Below are 16,144 nucleotides of genomic sequence, written 5' to 3'. Positions count from 1 at the left end.
GGGAAGGGTCAGCGGTACGGTGGTCCCTGGGCTCTTCTGGCTGTAGTTCACAGTGGGCTAGCACAGGGAGAGGGATGGGAACAGGGATAGGCAAGAGGATGGGCGAGCAATGGGTGGGTGGGGGAATTATCGGAATGAGTGGCTGGGTGGGACAGGAAGGGTATGGGTGTCTGTGGGAGTCCGCGTGCCAGTACCTGCACCCCTGTCTGCCAAGAGTCTATAAGCACCCACATCCAGATACCTACGCATTTGAGGGTTATATGTGGCTTCGTGGAAACCCAGCCCCGTGTCTGGCTATGCCTATGTCCTGGCTCTCTAGGTTTGCAATGTGACTTAATGTGGGATGTTCCTTTAAGCATTGTGTGTCCAAAATTGTTAGTTGATTCTATGGGACTATGTGTGGATCTCTATGGTTATCTGTCGGCTTGGTTGTGTGTGTGTGTGCCTGCTCCATGTGCATGTGTGTATGGCATGTTCATGTGTTTGCATGCAGTATGTGTGTGTATAGTATACATGTGTAGATGGTTTATGTGTATGTATGGATGTGGTATGTATGTGCATACGTATCTGTGTGTGTGTGTGTGTGTGTGTGTGTGTGTGTGTGTGTGTGTGTGGTATATTCATGTATATGTGTGGAGAGGTGCGTGTTCTTGGCCACTGGTTTGGCTTGTGGAGCATATCTCTGTGTCTAGGGTATTGGTCACACGCTCCAGGTGTCTGTTCCGAGGTCGTCCTGTGTCCAGCAGGGGGCGCTCCCGGCAGCCTTAGTTCCCGGACAGACAGCCGGGGGTGTCCGCCCCGCCCCGCCCGGGGCCCGCCCGGCCGCCCGGCCGCCCTGGGCTATAAGTTCGCGCCGCGCGGCTGGTCCGCAGCACCGCGCTGGTGATCCTCGCTTGAGTGTCCCGCTGCGTCTGAGCTGTCGCCGCTAGCCTGGCCATGGCAGAGGGTGAGTGCCTGGGCCGCGGGGAGGTAGAGTCGGGAGCAGGCTGGGCTGTCTCCAAAGCTCCAGAGGAGAGCGACAGGTGGGCCAATGGGAGGCACCTTGCTGGCCCTGAATTGTTGGCCTCAGTTTTCCCCACCCCAGGGCATAGCCGTTAATTCTGCCCCTTGGATGAGGTGAAAATGCTACCCAGAAGGTGTACTGGGAAGGGTGAGTTACTGTCATGGGTCTCCCAATAAGTAGTTAAGAACTGGGTCCCTGCTGTGTGCCAGGTGCAGGGGAGCCACTCAGGGATGCTGGCCAGCGCAGGGGGCACTTGGCTTTTCTCTGTGCCTGGAAAGGGGTACAACTTTCCTGGCTGATTCTGTGGTCTCAATTCCAGCATCTGGTGGAGCGCCACTGAAGCCAGGCCTGCCTGTTCTTTCAGGTCCTCTTGAGCCCTCGTGTTCTCCAAGCCCAGATTCTCCTTGTCCACTTGTTGAAGCTCAGGGTTCTCTGCTGTAAGTTAGGGGCAGTTGGACCAGCCTTGGTACAGCCACAGGGCTGAGAAGAGTGGAGAGGGTCCAGGGTCCTGTTCATTCCCTGCCTGCCTCCTTCACATGTGCTCACATGTGTGCATGGGAAACACTCGGGATCACATGAGTCAGGACTTGTACAATGGAGGATGTTCCTAACACGGTCAGACCAGAATCCCAGCTGACTATAAGGTCAAGTCCATTCAGGGATGGCATCTGCCTGCACTGTGACCTCAGAGAAGGGACATGAGGCAAGAGAGGGGATGTTCAGAGGGACCTGAAGCAAACAGGGAAATTCCAGAGGCCTCGGTCACTCCTTTTTCTGAAACCTCAACAGGCTGTGAAGTGTCACCAAAGGGGCTGCTTATCTGCAAGGCAGTTTTCCATCCCTATCCCCAAAATCTGGGGGACCTCAGAGACAGCCCCGGATTACTCTGCTGGGGCTTCCTCCACCAAGGTTCCCCCTGGCCTCTATGACTCTGAACCCTGGCTACTGCACCCTTCAGCCTGTGTGGGTGGGGTACTCCACCCTGTCTCCCCAGGCCAGGGGATGGTTGCCACCAGGGCTTCTAGAAAAATGGCCTTTTTCCTGCTTGAGCCTTCCAACGTTGAGGATTTTGTGGGTCTGCCCAGCCTCAGTGGCAGTGGCGTTAACTTCTTTGCTGTGGTGTGGTCGGTCATTACCAGGCACCTGCTTTTTGATTTGTAGCAAGGGCCACAGACCTTTCACTTGAGGTGGTTTTTGTAGAAGCCTTCTGTACTTCCAGGATGGTTTCCCTGAATTTGGAACTTGTGCACAGCAGGGGGCCCGGAAACTAGGCTGGAAGACTTTGGGCCAGTCCTCACCCTGGGCCTCAGTGGGATCACATGTCCTTCAGTGGTCTGAAATCTCTGAGAGTGCCTACTCTCTCAAGCAGAAGGACTCCCTAGACCTGACCATGAGCCTGTTCAGACCCCACCCCCACCCCATCCCATCCCACACCTGTCACCTAGTGCTTACCCAGGTCCTCAGCTCCTCCTGGAACTGAAAATAAAACTTCACAGTGCACGCCTCTCTCTGGGGCTGCCTCCCCCCCCTCTTGACTTCTTAGCACCCTTTGAGGTTCACTTGTCTAGGATCACAAAGCAACACAGAGAATGAAAACACAGGTCCTTAATACTCCCGAGCTGTCGTTTTAAAGCCTTTTCTTTTGGAGAAAATTGGGCATCCGTAAAGTAAGGATAGGGTGATACATTGCTGCCCTCACCATCCAACCCACTCCTGCCTCCTGCCCTGTGCTGCTCTGGGGAAGAAAACCTCATGTCATCATCAGCTGTGAGCCTATCAACACATGCATCAGAAATAAGGATCCTCCTCGGAGACAAGTCAGCAGAATCCCCCAGTTCCCCACTGTCACCAGTTCAACTCCCAGCCGTCTGTCTCCTGCTCACAGTAAACGCTTAAAAATCATCTCGTGAAATCGGTCTTAATATCATGGGCAGAGCACCCTCAGTTTCCCATTACAGGGTCTCCTTTCAAACGTTTAGTCTGTTCTTCTTCTTCTTCTTGCATTTGCTATGTTAAGGAAAACAGGTTCCTTTGCTGAAGGTCTCCCAGACTCTGAAATCTGTTGGCTGCGCCTAGTTCCATCCTTGAGCCTGATCCTTAGTCTATGTTATTTCCAGGACATTGAAAGTTAGGATGGCTCAGGCTGTCTTCAGGCAGGAGAAACTGGAGCTTAAAGCCAGGCTGAGCTACATAGTGAGATCCTGTGCAACCAAAGGGGAAGGAGCGGGGGAGGGGGGAAAGAAGGGAAGCGAAGGAAGGAAAGAGGAGGGAAGGAGAGGGGAGAGAAGGAGGGGAAAGGAGATTAGGGGAGGAGAGGGGAAGGGAAGAGAGGGGAGAGGAGGAGAGGAAAGGGCAGGGGAGGGCAGGGGAGGGGAGGGGAGAGAAGGGGGGGAAAGGAGATTAGGGGAGGAGAGGGGAAGGGAGGGGAGAGAAGAGGAGGAGAGGAGAGGGGAGGGGAGGAGAGGGGAGGGGAGGAAAGGAGAGAGAAGGGGGAAAGGAGATTAGGGGAGAAGAGAGGAAGGGAGGAGAGGAAAGGGAAGGGGAGAGGAAAGGGAAGGGGAGGAGAAGGGAGGGGGAAAGTTTTTTGGTTCTGGCAGCAAACGCTAAGTCCTTTCAGCAGATCCCACCCCTGTGTAAATCAAAAGCCGAACACCCTTGAGGGTTGTGACCATGTGTGGTCTGCACAGAGCAGGAGCTCGAGCGTTAAGTGCTGCACTGTGCTTCACTCACATTGATTTATTTAATGCTTGCCGTGGCCCTCTGAGGTGGGTTCTGGAAACTGAGGCCCAGGAAACCTGAATTGCTGGAGATCACGAGAGGCCTCTCCCGTTGCAACAGGGCTTGTGATCAAAAGCCCTGTTGATCCTTAGCCTTGCCTACGACCACGGGAAGCTGTGGGTTGCAAGGGTCAGGGCTGTCTGTGCCTTATAGAGGTGAGAGAGTGTCACCAGGGATGAGAGACGGTCACAGGGGGTGCAGCGAGTAGGATTGTATCACCTGAGACCACAGCTTGCTGAGGGATGCCACAATGGCTTATGCCTGTGTCTCTGTCTCTCCAGAGCTGCTCCTGGAGAGGTGTGATTTGGAGATTCAGGCCAATGGCCGTGACCACCACACGGCCGACCTATGCCAAGAGAAACTGGTGCTGCGTCGTGGTCAGCGCTTCCGGCTGACTCTGTACTTCGAGGGCCGTGGCTACGAGGCCAGCGTGGACAGCCTCACGTTCGGTGCTGTGACCGGTGGGTACCTTTGATTCCCTCTGTGGCCTGCTCCTGATGGGAACCGGACAGATGAATTCCCACCTCTCTGCTCGACCTCCCCCAACCTATGGGAATCTCAGCTGTCATTAGCTCCATTTCACAGATGAGAAACTGAGTTTCAGAATGGAAGAGGGAGAGGCTGCCTCAGGCCCTGCAAGCCTGTGTGTACTGGGTCGCTGCTTTCCATAGCTTCCTGCCTTGAAGTTCCATCAAGATCTGCCATAATCTTTCCCACACCAAACATCCTTCCCATCTCTTCTTACCAGGGATCCTGAGAGCCCAGCAGACCTCTGGGATCTGGCTTAAACCAGCTCTGGGTGGTAGGTAAAGTCCAGGTGATTAGAGGTAGGGTGGACTGCTGACCAGCTGTGTGACATTGAGTTAGTCACTTAGCCTCTCTGAGCCTGAGTTTTATCAGCAATTCCCACTGGAGGGTTCAATAAGAAGGCCCTGGAAATGTCCTGTAGATGTTGGTGGCTGTTGCTTGTTTCATCACTCCAGGGCCTCGAGACATGGACGAAGGGGTGTTGGACCCAGTCCACCCTATTTCCAGTCTCTGGTTGACTATTCTAGGAAAGTGGCCTTGAAAGCCAGATCAGTTGTCTAGCTTCTGGTAGGAACCACTCCCTCAGGGTCAGCAAGGGGCCACCTGGCTGGGATTCAGGCCCAGGGGTGGAAAGGGCCAGCTTTCTTTGCTCTTTGGGGGTAGAGAGAGTGGTAAGCAGGAGCGGCCGCCCCAGCCCTGCTGAGGCCCTTTCTATCTGAGGGACTTTGATAAGCTTATCTTGGAGGCCACAGGCTGCCAGGATATCCCCTCCATTCTTTCCTCCTCCGTCCTCATCCACAGCCATTACCCAGCCATTACCCAGGGACACCATGTACCCTCACCTGTAGGCCCCTTCCTGTCACTCAAAGGGTCCTAGCCAGTGTCTGGCCTTCCAGCCTCTGTGGAGTGGGAGGTTGGCAGTGTTTGACTGTGCAGGGCTGGATCGTGCTTAGAAAGGTGGTGCAGTCCACATGCCCAGCCTGATGCCCCCAGTATGGAAGCGTAATGGGCTCCAATTTTGCAGACAGGGAGACTGAGATAAGGCTTCTCAGATGGTTAAGCCACTGACTCAGTGGGTCACACAGTGGTTAGAGGCACAGCCGCTTTCAGTTCCCAACCCAGCTGTGAGTTGAGGCTCTCTGTCACTTAACCCCGTGTCTATCTGAGTGCCTGTCTGGCCTCAGTGTACCCTGTGACAAGGTGACAGGTAAGATGGCAGACTGAACAGCCTGTGAGCACCCACATTCTCTCGCCTCCCTGACACAGGCTCTTGTTTCTTCTTCTACATGGTCTGGGTGGTATAGCACAGATACTTAGCATCCAGAGTTCAGTGCTGTGAGGGACGTTGACCTCCATAACCCCAAAGTTAATCTCTGCTCACCGGCCCCCAAGGGTCACTTCCATCTGTAGCCGGTCGTGGTTTCCCTGTCCGCTATCCAAGACCCTCCCGGGTCCTGGGGAAACCTGAGGGACAATACCAGGAAGCCAGGCTCCCACCAGGCCAAGCTTGAGTCAGTGCCCAGCCCAAGCCTGGCTGGGGACCTCCTCCTCCATTAGAATTCTCCAGTTTATGTTCAGCCTGTCCTACCTACCACTCCAGGGAAACTGAGGCCCGGAGAAGGAAGAGAGTTAGTCAAACCACTCAAAGAAGGGCTCTGTGGTTCCACCCTGGCTGTTTATTTTTCCGTAGGCAGTTTGGGGTCTGGTGGGCTCTGCAGCAGGCTCGGGCCGCAGTGGACAAACAGCTCTTGTGAAAGGATGAAGTTCCCTCCCCTGGCGGAGGGTGGAGAGGCATGAGATGAAGCCAGCCCGAGGGGGTGAAGGGATCCGCTGGGAGACTAATTGAGGGTGTTACCCTGGAAGCCACACTTACCCCAGCCCAGCCTGTCACCATGGTCTGGGCAGTGCCAAGACCCCTTGGGCCTCTGGAGTTACATGGGTCTAAAGGGGTCATCATGGGACTCTTGGCTTCACCAAACTACCTTGTAGAACCACAGTCAGGAAGTTTGCAAAGGCAGCTACGCAAGCAGCAGTGGGACCAGGGGACAGTGTGTCCTTGCCTGTCCTCCAGCAAGTCCTATTAGAAGAAAGGGGTGTGTGTGTGTGTGTGTGTGTGTGTGTGTGTGTGTATGTGCGTGTATGTGTGTGCATACAGGAGCACATGTGTGACTGTTCCGGATAGAGAGGTGGGACGTGTGTTTCCTGCCCAGCCCTAGGGATTACCATCAACAGACAGTGGCCGTGGGACCTGGCCCAGGTAGGTTATCAGAGTGATCAGATCACTGATCATCCAAACAGGGACACTTCTGAGAAACGAAGGGCAGTGGCCAGGACTGTGCTGGGGCTGCAGGCATAATTATGCCTGAGCTGGCCCACCCACCCCTAACCAGCCTGATTCCCTTTGCCTCAGTTTCCACATTTGTGAAGTTACTTCATTGCTATAAAAGTGTCTACCTGTGTCTCAGCCCTCAAAGCCTGCTATCTGGTCTAAGAACTCAGATGTCTCCTGCCCCTTGGAGGGAGCGCATCAGAGGCCAATCTGTACCAGAAATGCTTTCCCTGGGTGCTCAGTGAGCCTCCCCAGCTGTGCCAGAAGGCAGTGGTAAGAATAATAGACCATAGTAACTACTTATTGAGGACTTACTGTGTGCCAGGTTTGCCTTCTTAAACCTTCTTGGCAACCTACGACAGAATGACTTCATTCTGCAGGCCCCATTTCACAGATAGCGAAACTCAGGTTTAGAGAAACAAAGTTTCTAGTTACGAGGTTACAAGCCAGTTTCAAACTTGGGAATGCGCCTTTCAGGGCATGAGGTCCAAGCCTGTTTCTTTGAGGAAGATACTGTGTGTCAGAGAGGCCTGGGGTCTTGGCTTAGATGCCTGGCTCTCTTGAATTCCAGAGCTGGCTGGCTCCTTTCCGAATGTCAGCTCTGGAAGTTAAGGGCGGGTTTGAATGCCTGCAACTCAGCCCCTGGCACCCAGACAGGCTCTCGAGCCCTGTGTCATGCTTATTAGCTCACGGTTATATTTGGACCCCTGGTGCAGTGAGGCTGGCAGACAGGGAGGAGGGGTGGAGACTGGGAGGGAGGCCCTCAGTGAGCAGGGCCCAGTATTGTCAGCCGTGGATGGCAGAGCCACAGGGAGGGGGTGGAGAAATAAAAATAAACTGTCAGGCTGCCTCCCAGCTAGCCAGAATGCTCCTCTGTTTCTTCACTCTCTGCCCAAGGCTAAAGAGACCAGCCCTGCCCTCCGGTGATTCACGCCTGCCTGCATGGGCCAGGCCACCTCTTACCTGGAAGAGAGGGCTGTGTAGACCATGACATAGGATGTCATCCACCAGGAAGCAGTGTCTTTCGAAATGGAGCAGGGTAGAAGCCCATAGGCCTTAAGACCCCAGAGACCCATGCTCTCCTAAGAGCATTCCTCTCTAGGCCTCCTCTTTCTACTCTCTGGCAGTTAAAGTCAGAGCCCTCTTGTAAGGTGTACAGACTGTAGGGAAATGATTGTTCTCATGTGCCTTCCGTGAGATTAGAACCCATAGCCAGAGGTTCCCCCTGCCCCATCCCCACAAGTCTACACTACAGCTAGGGTCTCAGATGTCCAAGTTCTCCCTACTCTGAGTGTGTAGTTGTGGGGAGGGGCAGTGATATGCAAGAGAGGGCTTCAGATAGAACTGAGGGTCCTTGGCAATGTCTGCTGGTGTCATAGTCAAGCATGCTGAGCCTGTCCAACGTGATGTCACCTCAGATCCGGGGCAGACGGCGGAGGCTCTCCCAAGCTGCACAGACCTCTTTCTGGGGACGTCACCATGAGCCTATGGCTACTTCACCAATCAGGAGACAGACTTAGGGAGATGGACTGTCTTGGCAGGGTTCCTCCAGTGCCCGGAGGTGGAATTAAGGCCTTCACCTCCGCCTGGGAGCCTGGACAGTGTCCTGCCAACCCTTCACTCACAGCTGTGCCATCTTCTCCCTGCAGGCCCAGATCCCAGTGAAGAGGCAGGGACCAAGGCCCGCTTCTCACTGTCTGACAATGTGGAGGAGGGATCTTGGTCAGCCTCAGTGCTGGACCAACAGGACAATGTCCTCTCGCTACAGCTCTGCACCCCAGCCAATGCTCCTATTGGCCTGTACCGTCTCAGCCTAGAGGCTTCTACTGGCTACCAGGGCTCCAGCTTTGTGCTGGGCCACTTCATCCTGCTCTACAATGCCTGGTGCCCAGGTGAGCTATTTTCTATCTATGAGGGCTGAGGAGCATGAAGAACCAACAGAGGAAGGGTGTAAACGAGCATTGGGTGGGGCAACCTCAAAACAAGGATTCTTCTGATATCCCAGTTAAAAGCCAAGAAAGCCAAGTGACTTATCCGGTACCAACGGATGCTCTCTCTCCTGGTCTGGGGGCCGTGAGTGCCTACAGCACTAGGAGCCAGGTGTCTGAATCCATTTGGCTGGTATCCCGTAGACTGGTTAAAACCATGGCTGACAATTCTGGGGGTTGGGAGGTACAAGATCAAGACCAAAGGGGTCACTTCCAGTGAGGGCCTTCTTGTTGTGACCTGACTCGGGAAATGCATCATATGGTGAGAGAGGGAGAGAGGGCCAAACTCTTCTATAGCCACCCCAACCTCTAGCTAATTAACCAGTCCTCGGTTAGAACGGGAGTCGGTTCATCAGGTCCCTCTTCCTAACACCGTTACCTCTGAGATCAGTTACAATGCAAGAACATCGGGGGCACAAGAACACTGTGGAGGCGAGGTACCAGGCTCATGGCTTGGGCCGGACACTGTGTTCATTCCCTTCACGAGGCTCTGATTTAACCCGATCCAGGTTGGCTTAAGGATAGGACACTGAGCGAGGTACAACAGGGCCCGGAGTCTGACTCATAGCTACCTCCTTACACAGCTGGCAGGGACACGTCAGCATCCTTGATGCTCTGGCAGGAAGTTGAGACTCAGAGAGGTTAAGAGGCTCTTGGAAGCTCCTCCAGTCATCCAGGGGACAGTGGCAAAGCCAGAGGCGAGAGCGGGAGAGGAAGCCCAGGCCGGCTTGAGCATCAGGAGGAGGCTGAGCAGGGGCGCACCTCCCAGACTCAGTTTCCCCATCTCATCAACACGCACTCAGTCTGACCTTTTTGTTTCTTTTTTTCCTCTGACACGGCGAAGCAGGAGGGGACCCTCAGGCCGCCCAGCCTGGGAATTCAGCCGTCTTTCAGGCTAGTCCTGAGTCTGGCCTCTCTGCTGTCAAGCAAACCCTTTCCTGGATCATTGCTTGTTTTTTTTTTTTTTTTTTTTTTTTTCTTCTCTATTTGGAAACATTTTATGGCATACTTGATAGAGAGGCTTTTAAAATTCTTCTGGTGTGCCTACTTTGGTTTTTATTTCTACTTCTAACAGATGCCAGAACAGCTTTTTTTATCTTTTTATTTTATGTATTTATTTTTGAGGCAGGGTCTCATATAATTTAGGTTGGCTTCCAACTCACGGTGCAGCTGAGGATAACCCTGAACTGCTGATGCTCCTGCTTCTGCGTGAAGCTAAAAATACACCCCTCACCCCACTTTGTGGGGCTGGGGAGATGGCTCAGCGGTTAAAAGCACTGGCTATTTGTCCAAAAGACCAGGATTTGATTCCCTGCACCCATGTGGTAGAACCATCTGTAATTCTATTTCTGGGAGATCAAATGTCCTCCTCTGACTTCCTTGGCGGTACACATGCTGGTATACAGGCCATCAAAACACGCACACGCAGAGATACACACACACACACACACACACACACACACACACACACACACAGAGATACCCTTATACACACACACACACACACACACACACATCTTTTTTTTTTTCTAATCAGAACATTGACTCTACTCTGGGGACTCTGTTGTCTGAGGTCTTGGGTTAATCTTAGCTCTGTCCGTACACACCTGGCGAAATGGTCCATTGCTCTTGAAAATTGCTATTTCCAAGATGGCTGCCAGCAAACATGAAAGGCCAAGGCTAGTATTGCTGGCCTATAATCCTAGTACTTGAAGGTTGAGGCAGGAGAATTGTGCATTCAAGGACAGACTGGGCAGCTGGGCAACCCTGTCTCAAAAAAGAGAGAAAGAGAGAGAGAGAGAGAGAGAGAGAGAGAGAGAGAGAGAGAGAGAGAGAAGAGTAAAGAGAAGACTGGAGATGAAGCTCAGTGGTTAGCATTGCTTAGCATGCTTGAAGGCCTGGGTTCAGACACCAGCACCAACACCAACAAAACCACAGAAGAACCACAGTCCAATCAGCTAACATCTGGTTTCTCCTGCAGTCGCTTTCAGATCTGTGCACAATGCTCTGAACACAGCTGCCCAGTCTTTCCAAGAGACCAAACGCCTTGTACGTTCCCCACATGGGCTGCATCTGCCCAGTGCTTCCCTTAACGGCCCTGAGGTCATCCCCAGTGACCTGTGGGTTGTCTCACAGATCACATGATGCAGGGACTGTTTGGAAAAGAAGTGGCTTTTCTGAGACAAATTACAGTTTGTTTGGGTGAAGTAAGAACTGTTGCCAACCCACTGGGTTTTAGAGTTCAGGACGGGGAGAGGGCAGCTCCCGGGATGTCGCCCTTCCTTTGGCTCAGTCTTAACCCTGCCCTGAAGATTGGAGTGGGTCCCAGTCCAGCAGTACAATGACTAAGATGACCCACACTGCAAAGCCTGGGGGAGGCAGGAACTTGGGCTCAGGCGGGGATAGCTGTAGTAGGGGGAATTTTCAGGATGGATAGGAAAGGGCTGATCTGCCTGGAAATGGGAGCCCCTAACCTGGATCCAAGGCCACAGGATAGTACCAGCGTGGGTATGGCTTCCTGTCCCAGAGTACTCAACTTTCCCAGAAATCAGAGCCATGGTTCTAATACCACATATGCTAACCACACTTCATGTGGTAATCCTGAGTTTTGCTTTCTCTTTCTCCTTTCTTCAGTATCCACAGAGCTCAGTACTGTAAAATTAATCCCCCTATGCCCCTCTCCCACCCCCCTTCCCACACCTCCCTCTTCCCTCTCCCTCCCCGACACTTCCAATGCCTGCCCCAGCTCTGGAGCCAGAAAGCAGTGTGCCCAGGGCACCAATGCCCTCGCCTTCCTCGATACAATGCAGAGGTCCAGACACTGTGCAGGTCTCTGAAGGTCTAACCTTACCTCATAGCAGCCCATAGGACTCTTTCTCCAGCAGGTCCAGCAAGGACTGGAGTTTGTCACTCTTTTAGGCACCATGAAGATATTATAAATTCTTTTTAAAGACAAAAAAGGGGGTCTGGGATGCACCTAGGTTGGTGGGGTACTAACCTAGCTGATGTGAAGCCCTGGGTTTGATCCCTAGGGAACACACACTTGTAATCCCAGCACTCAAGAGGTAGAGTCAGGAGGGTCAGAAGTGCAAGATGGCCTTTAGCTACATAGGGAATATGAGGTCAGCCTGGGATCCATGAGACCCTGCCCTTAAAACATGTTTTTTAAGTAGATATGTCACTATGCGATATTAAGATACCAACCATAGTTGAACTTTCTCTGTGATGGAGAGAGGACGTCATAGGGAACAGACACCAGGTCAAGGCTCACCAGAGTCATCGTGAGGCTCCAGGTTTCCCCTCCCAGCCTCAGTTTCCCTATGATGCAGGCATCATAAAGCCAGCCTGACCACCAAGCCTCAGCCTCCTTGGCCCTGTATTACCCCCCCAGCCCCACCCCCGCACTAGTCACGGGGAATCCGGTAGCCCACGTTTTCTCTGGGACAAAGCTTTGCCACCTGTGCCCTCCGCTTACGCTGCCATCCTGCAGCCTCCTCTGTCACAAGCCTCCCTGACCCCAAAGCTGGCCGTGCTCCACTTCCCTAGGACTGTGGTGACTCTTCCTTGGTGGCCCTGGAGCCTTCTCCCCAGGGAATGCTGCACTGTCCTAGCTGGCTTAGAGTTCAGTTCCCGGCACCTCACAGCTGCCACACTTTTCACTTTTAGGCAACTCCAAGAGGTGCTAAGAGTGCCAAGGCCCAGATCACACTGAAAATAAATATCAGAGCTGGGTGGTGGTGGCCCATAACCTTTAGTTCCCTGCACTCAGGAGGCAGAGGCAGGGGCAGGGGCAGGTGGATCTCTGTGAGTTTGAGGTCAGCCTATTCTAGGTCAGTCATGCCTACACAGAGAAACTATATCTTGAAAAACAAAAACAAAAAAAAAAAAAAACAAACAAACAAGTGAGCTTTAGGACCAAGGACTCCCTAGTCCAACTCTTCTCCCGTCGTTTATTTGGATGTCCGCTTTCTCAACTTGGAAATATTTCTGAGCCTCAGTTTTCCTATCTTTAACATAGGGCTCATGGAAGAGTATGTAGGTTCATGTGTGTTTTACTTTAAGCCCAGCTCTGGGCATGCTGGGAACGGGTATATGTCACAGCCTTGTCTCTAAATGATGTGACCTGATAATTAGTTTTGCTAATTGAGAGAGACTTGGACTAGGGAGTTAGCTCCCAGCTGCCACATTGCAGGGCTCCTGACTTGCCAGCTCAAGCTCAGACCCCTTTCTTCTGTCTACAGCCGATGATGTGTACCTAGACTCAGAGGAGGAGCGACGGGAATATGTCCTTACGCAACAGGGCTTCATCTACCAAGGCTCTGTCAAGTTCATCAAGAGTGTGCCTTGGAACTTTGGGCAGGTAGGACAGTCCCTGCCCCTCATGGTGAGCACAGGCTAGCCTGTGCCTGGAAGCCCAAGAGTTCAAGATGTGAGTGGGTGGCAGAGTTACCCATTCCATCCTGGTTAGGAATGTAGGGTAACCATGTAGCTGCAGGCCCAGAGAGGTATAAGACTTGCCTGAGGTCACACAGCAGAGGCAGCACTCCTGGGCCCAGAGTGCAGAAAAGATAAGGAGAGCCTGTGATGCAATGAAGCCAGCCGTGGTTCTCAGAGAAGAGGACAGTGAAGGCCCCTTGGCACAGTGATGGCCCTCAGAGGGTGTGCTCAGCCTGTGTCAGGCAGTGGGTGAGGATCTGCTTGGGTCAATAGTTTCTCTTGACAGCCTCCTAAATGCACAAGTGGCTGGGCTATATCTCTCGCTTTTGATAGGCAGATCTGGCTAGGAGTGAGGTGTACCCTCTCAAGGCATTCCCAGGAGTGCTGATGTTGCCGTTCATAGAACATCTGTTTGTATCAGCCACTGCTCAGTAAGAAACAAGCCTAACACCTACATGGCTGAAAGTAACAACCATCATCAGGACACGGGTCCCTTACAAACGGAGACCAGCCTGGGCAAGGCCGTGAAGTCCGGGCTGGACGCAGATGGTTGGCTACTATCTGGGCTGTTGTTTCCAGTTCCCAGGCAGGGTTGGTTCTGCAAACCCCAGGTCTCATTTTCTCCATTAACCACCCTCCCAGGAAACCTCTTGATCCTGTAGAGAAAACATGTCGCCAGCCCCTGGTGTGTCGGGGTCTCCTGGGGAGGAGCCCATCTTAAACTGTCTTCCTGCAGCCTCTAGATCAGTTCAGACCCGGGAAATCCTTCTTGGGTGTAGGGAAGTCCTCCTGTATGTGTCAGTGTCATGCTGACCACAGCTTCCTTAGGAGGGATCACAACAGCAAAGATCCCTCCCCAGTCAGCACAGGCAGCAGTCTGGCTGTGGGAGGGAGATGAGCCATGTCTCCGTGACGTATAAACCTCACCGCAAGGCAACCTCAGCTCCCAGGGCTTTGCACTGAGAAATAGGGTTACACCCCTGCCATGGGACCTTCAAGGTTCTCCTTTGCAAAGACTTAAAAAAAAAAAGAGGAAACCTCGCTGTCCACAGTGGTCAGAAAGGCTTCTGGGAGTTGGAAACCTTTGAACTGGGCTTTGTAAAACAAGTAAGCGTTTCTCATAGCAGAGGCTAGCTCTGTGGGAAGAGCTCACAGTTGTCAAGTTTATATGGTGCCTGAGAAGGGATCTGCGGGTAAAAGAACCCTAAGGGGTGTGATGGGAAACATCCTGGTTGTAAATACCTCTGAGCATCAGGCTGATGGCAGTGGGGAGCCACAGCAAGTGCCAGAGGGCTGTTCTGTATGTAGCATGCAAGGACATGCTGGGACAAGGCTTTGTCAGGAATAGCATCACAAGACCAAGAAGAGCAAAGGCAGGAAGGAGATCCTTAGATGCCAGGTGGGCATGACCCTCCCCTCCTCATACTTATGTCCCCCAGATGTCACACTGTCCCTCCTAGGCCTTCAGCAGCTGGCATCCTAGGGGTGTCCAGAACCAGCTGGATTCCCACTTATTAGCAAGACAGAGTGGGGTTCCTGCAGCTGTGGGGGTATAGGACAGCTTCCTGAAGAGGCCGGTACTCCAGCTTCCTGTTCTGTTGTTTGCTTGGACACAGTTCGAGGATGGAATCCTGGATACCTGCCTGATGCTCTTGGATATGAACCCCAAGTTCCTGAAGAACCGTAGTCGGGACTGCTCACGCCGCAGCAGTCCCATCTATGTGGGCCGCGTGGTGAGCGCCATGGTGAGTACAGGGGACCCTGATAGACCTCTCCCTTCTGGGACAATGAGGCCATGTGCCCTGTGCTGGGAATGACGAGGACTCAGGTCAGGAGTAGGCCTCAGCAGAAGCAATTTAGACAGCTCTACACAAATGAGGTTCTCAGGGCTATTCATTCAAGCTTTCACCCAGCAAATACTGACCGACAGCCACTAACATCCTGGGCGCTAGGGTAGAGCTGTGTCTAAATCCCATGCAGTCCCCAAACCCATAAAGCTCTCTTCTAGTGGGGGGATAAGAGGAGACAGACTCTGGTGGAAATAAACATGAGGAATGAGTGTTTAACCATGAATCAGGATGCACGTGCCGTGGGAGCAGGATCTGTGAGTGTCTGAGCACAGGGTCCCATCACAGGGAGGGGCTGAGGGTCCTCCCTCAGGGGTGGTCCCCAGAGATGACTGGGAGGAAGGGATGATACCCTGGGGAGAAACTGAAATAGAGTAAAGAAGGGGAGTGGGTGGGTTCAAAAGGAGCTGAGTGGACAGACGGGGCCGGACTGGAGCACACAGGCCTTATGAGCTGAAGACCAGAATTTGGATTCTATTCTGGAAGCAGTGAGTGTTTCAGAGATGCGTGGGGCCAGTGTGGGTGTTTGTGAAACTCAAATCACTCCATGCCACTTGGGAGTGACCCTGGATTCACAGGGCAGGTTCAGCCCCTGAATCGAATTCTCAGCAATTGGCTCTGCTAGGAGACTGTCTTCCTCTGTCTCCTGAGCCCTTGGCTGTACCCCCAGTTATCCCTGACATTCCATCTGTTGCACTACAACACGCTGTGTCTACAATCCTTCATCCTGGCATGGCCTGACTTTGATCCCTTGCCGTAGGTACTCCTTCTGATCCACACGATAGGCTCTGTTTCCCATGATGCTCTGTTGATTACAGGTCAACTGCAATGATGACCAGGGTGTGCTTCTGGGCCGCTGGGACAACAACTATGGGGATGGTATCAGTCCCATGGCCTGGATTGGCAGTGTGGACATTCTGCGGCGCTGGAAGGAACACGGCTGTCAGCAAGTGAAGTACGGGCAGTGCTGGGTGTTTGCAGCGGTGGCCTGCACAGGTGAGCTGCAGCTGGGCAGTCTGGGACCAATCTCAGCATGCAGTAGGCCCATGGGGACACAGGGAGACAGGATTCCAATATTGTTTCTGCCGGTGGGATATCGTGTGTCCTGGAGACTAGAAAGCAATGTTCAGTCCATTTCCAGTCTCTGGGTGGACTTGGGACAGTATCTTCATGCCTCAGTTTCTGCATCTGAGAAATAGAGGCAGCAGTGATAAACTGATCACAGGGAGCCCTG

General features: G+C 53.0%; 1 protein-coding gene across 1 annotated transcript in view; it reads left to right on the top strand.

Annotated features, from left to right (window-relative positions):
• The first annotated feature begins 844 nt into the window (after positions 1-844).
• Tgm2 (transglutaminase 2, C polypeptide) overlaps positions 845-16,144 on the top strand; it is a 29,988-nt gene continuing 14,688 nt past the window's right edge. The window contains exons 1-6 of the mRNA NM_009373.3: positions 845-946; positions 4,063-4,242; positions 8,288-8,530; positions 12,868-12,986; positions 14,680-14,808; positions 15,729-15,906. Of these exons, the coding sequence (NP_033399.1) occupies positions 937-946; positions 4,063-4,242; positions 8,288-8,530; positions 12,868-12,986; positions 14,680-14,808; positions 15,729-15,906 (859 nt within the window). The 5' untranslated portion in view covers positions 845-936. The remainder of the gene's footprint in view (positions 947-4,062; positions 4,243-8,287; positions 8,531-12,867; positions 12,987-14,679; positions 14,809-15,728; positions 15,907-16,144) is intronic.

Source organism: Mus musculus, chromosome 2 (genome assembly GCF_000001635.26).
Source record: "Mus musculus strain C57BL/6J chromosome 2, GRCm38.p6 C57BL/6J".
Classification (NCBI taxonomy): domain Eukaryota; kingdom Metazoa; phylum Chordata; class Mammalia; order Rodentia; family Muridae; genus Mus; species Mus musculus.
Note: the sequence above shows the minus strand (reverse complement) of the source record. Positions and strands in the feature narration are given on the sequence as shown.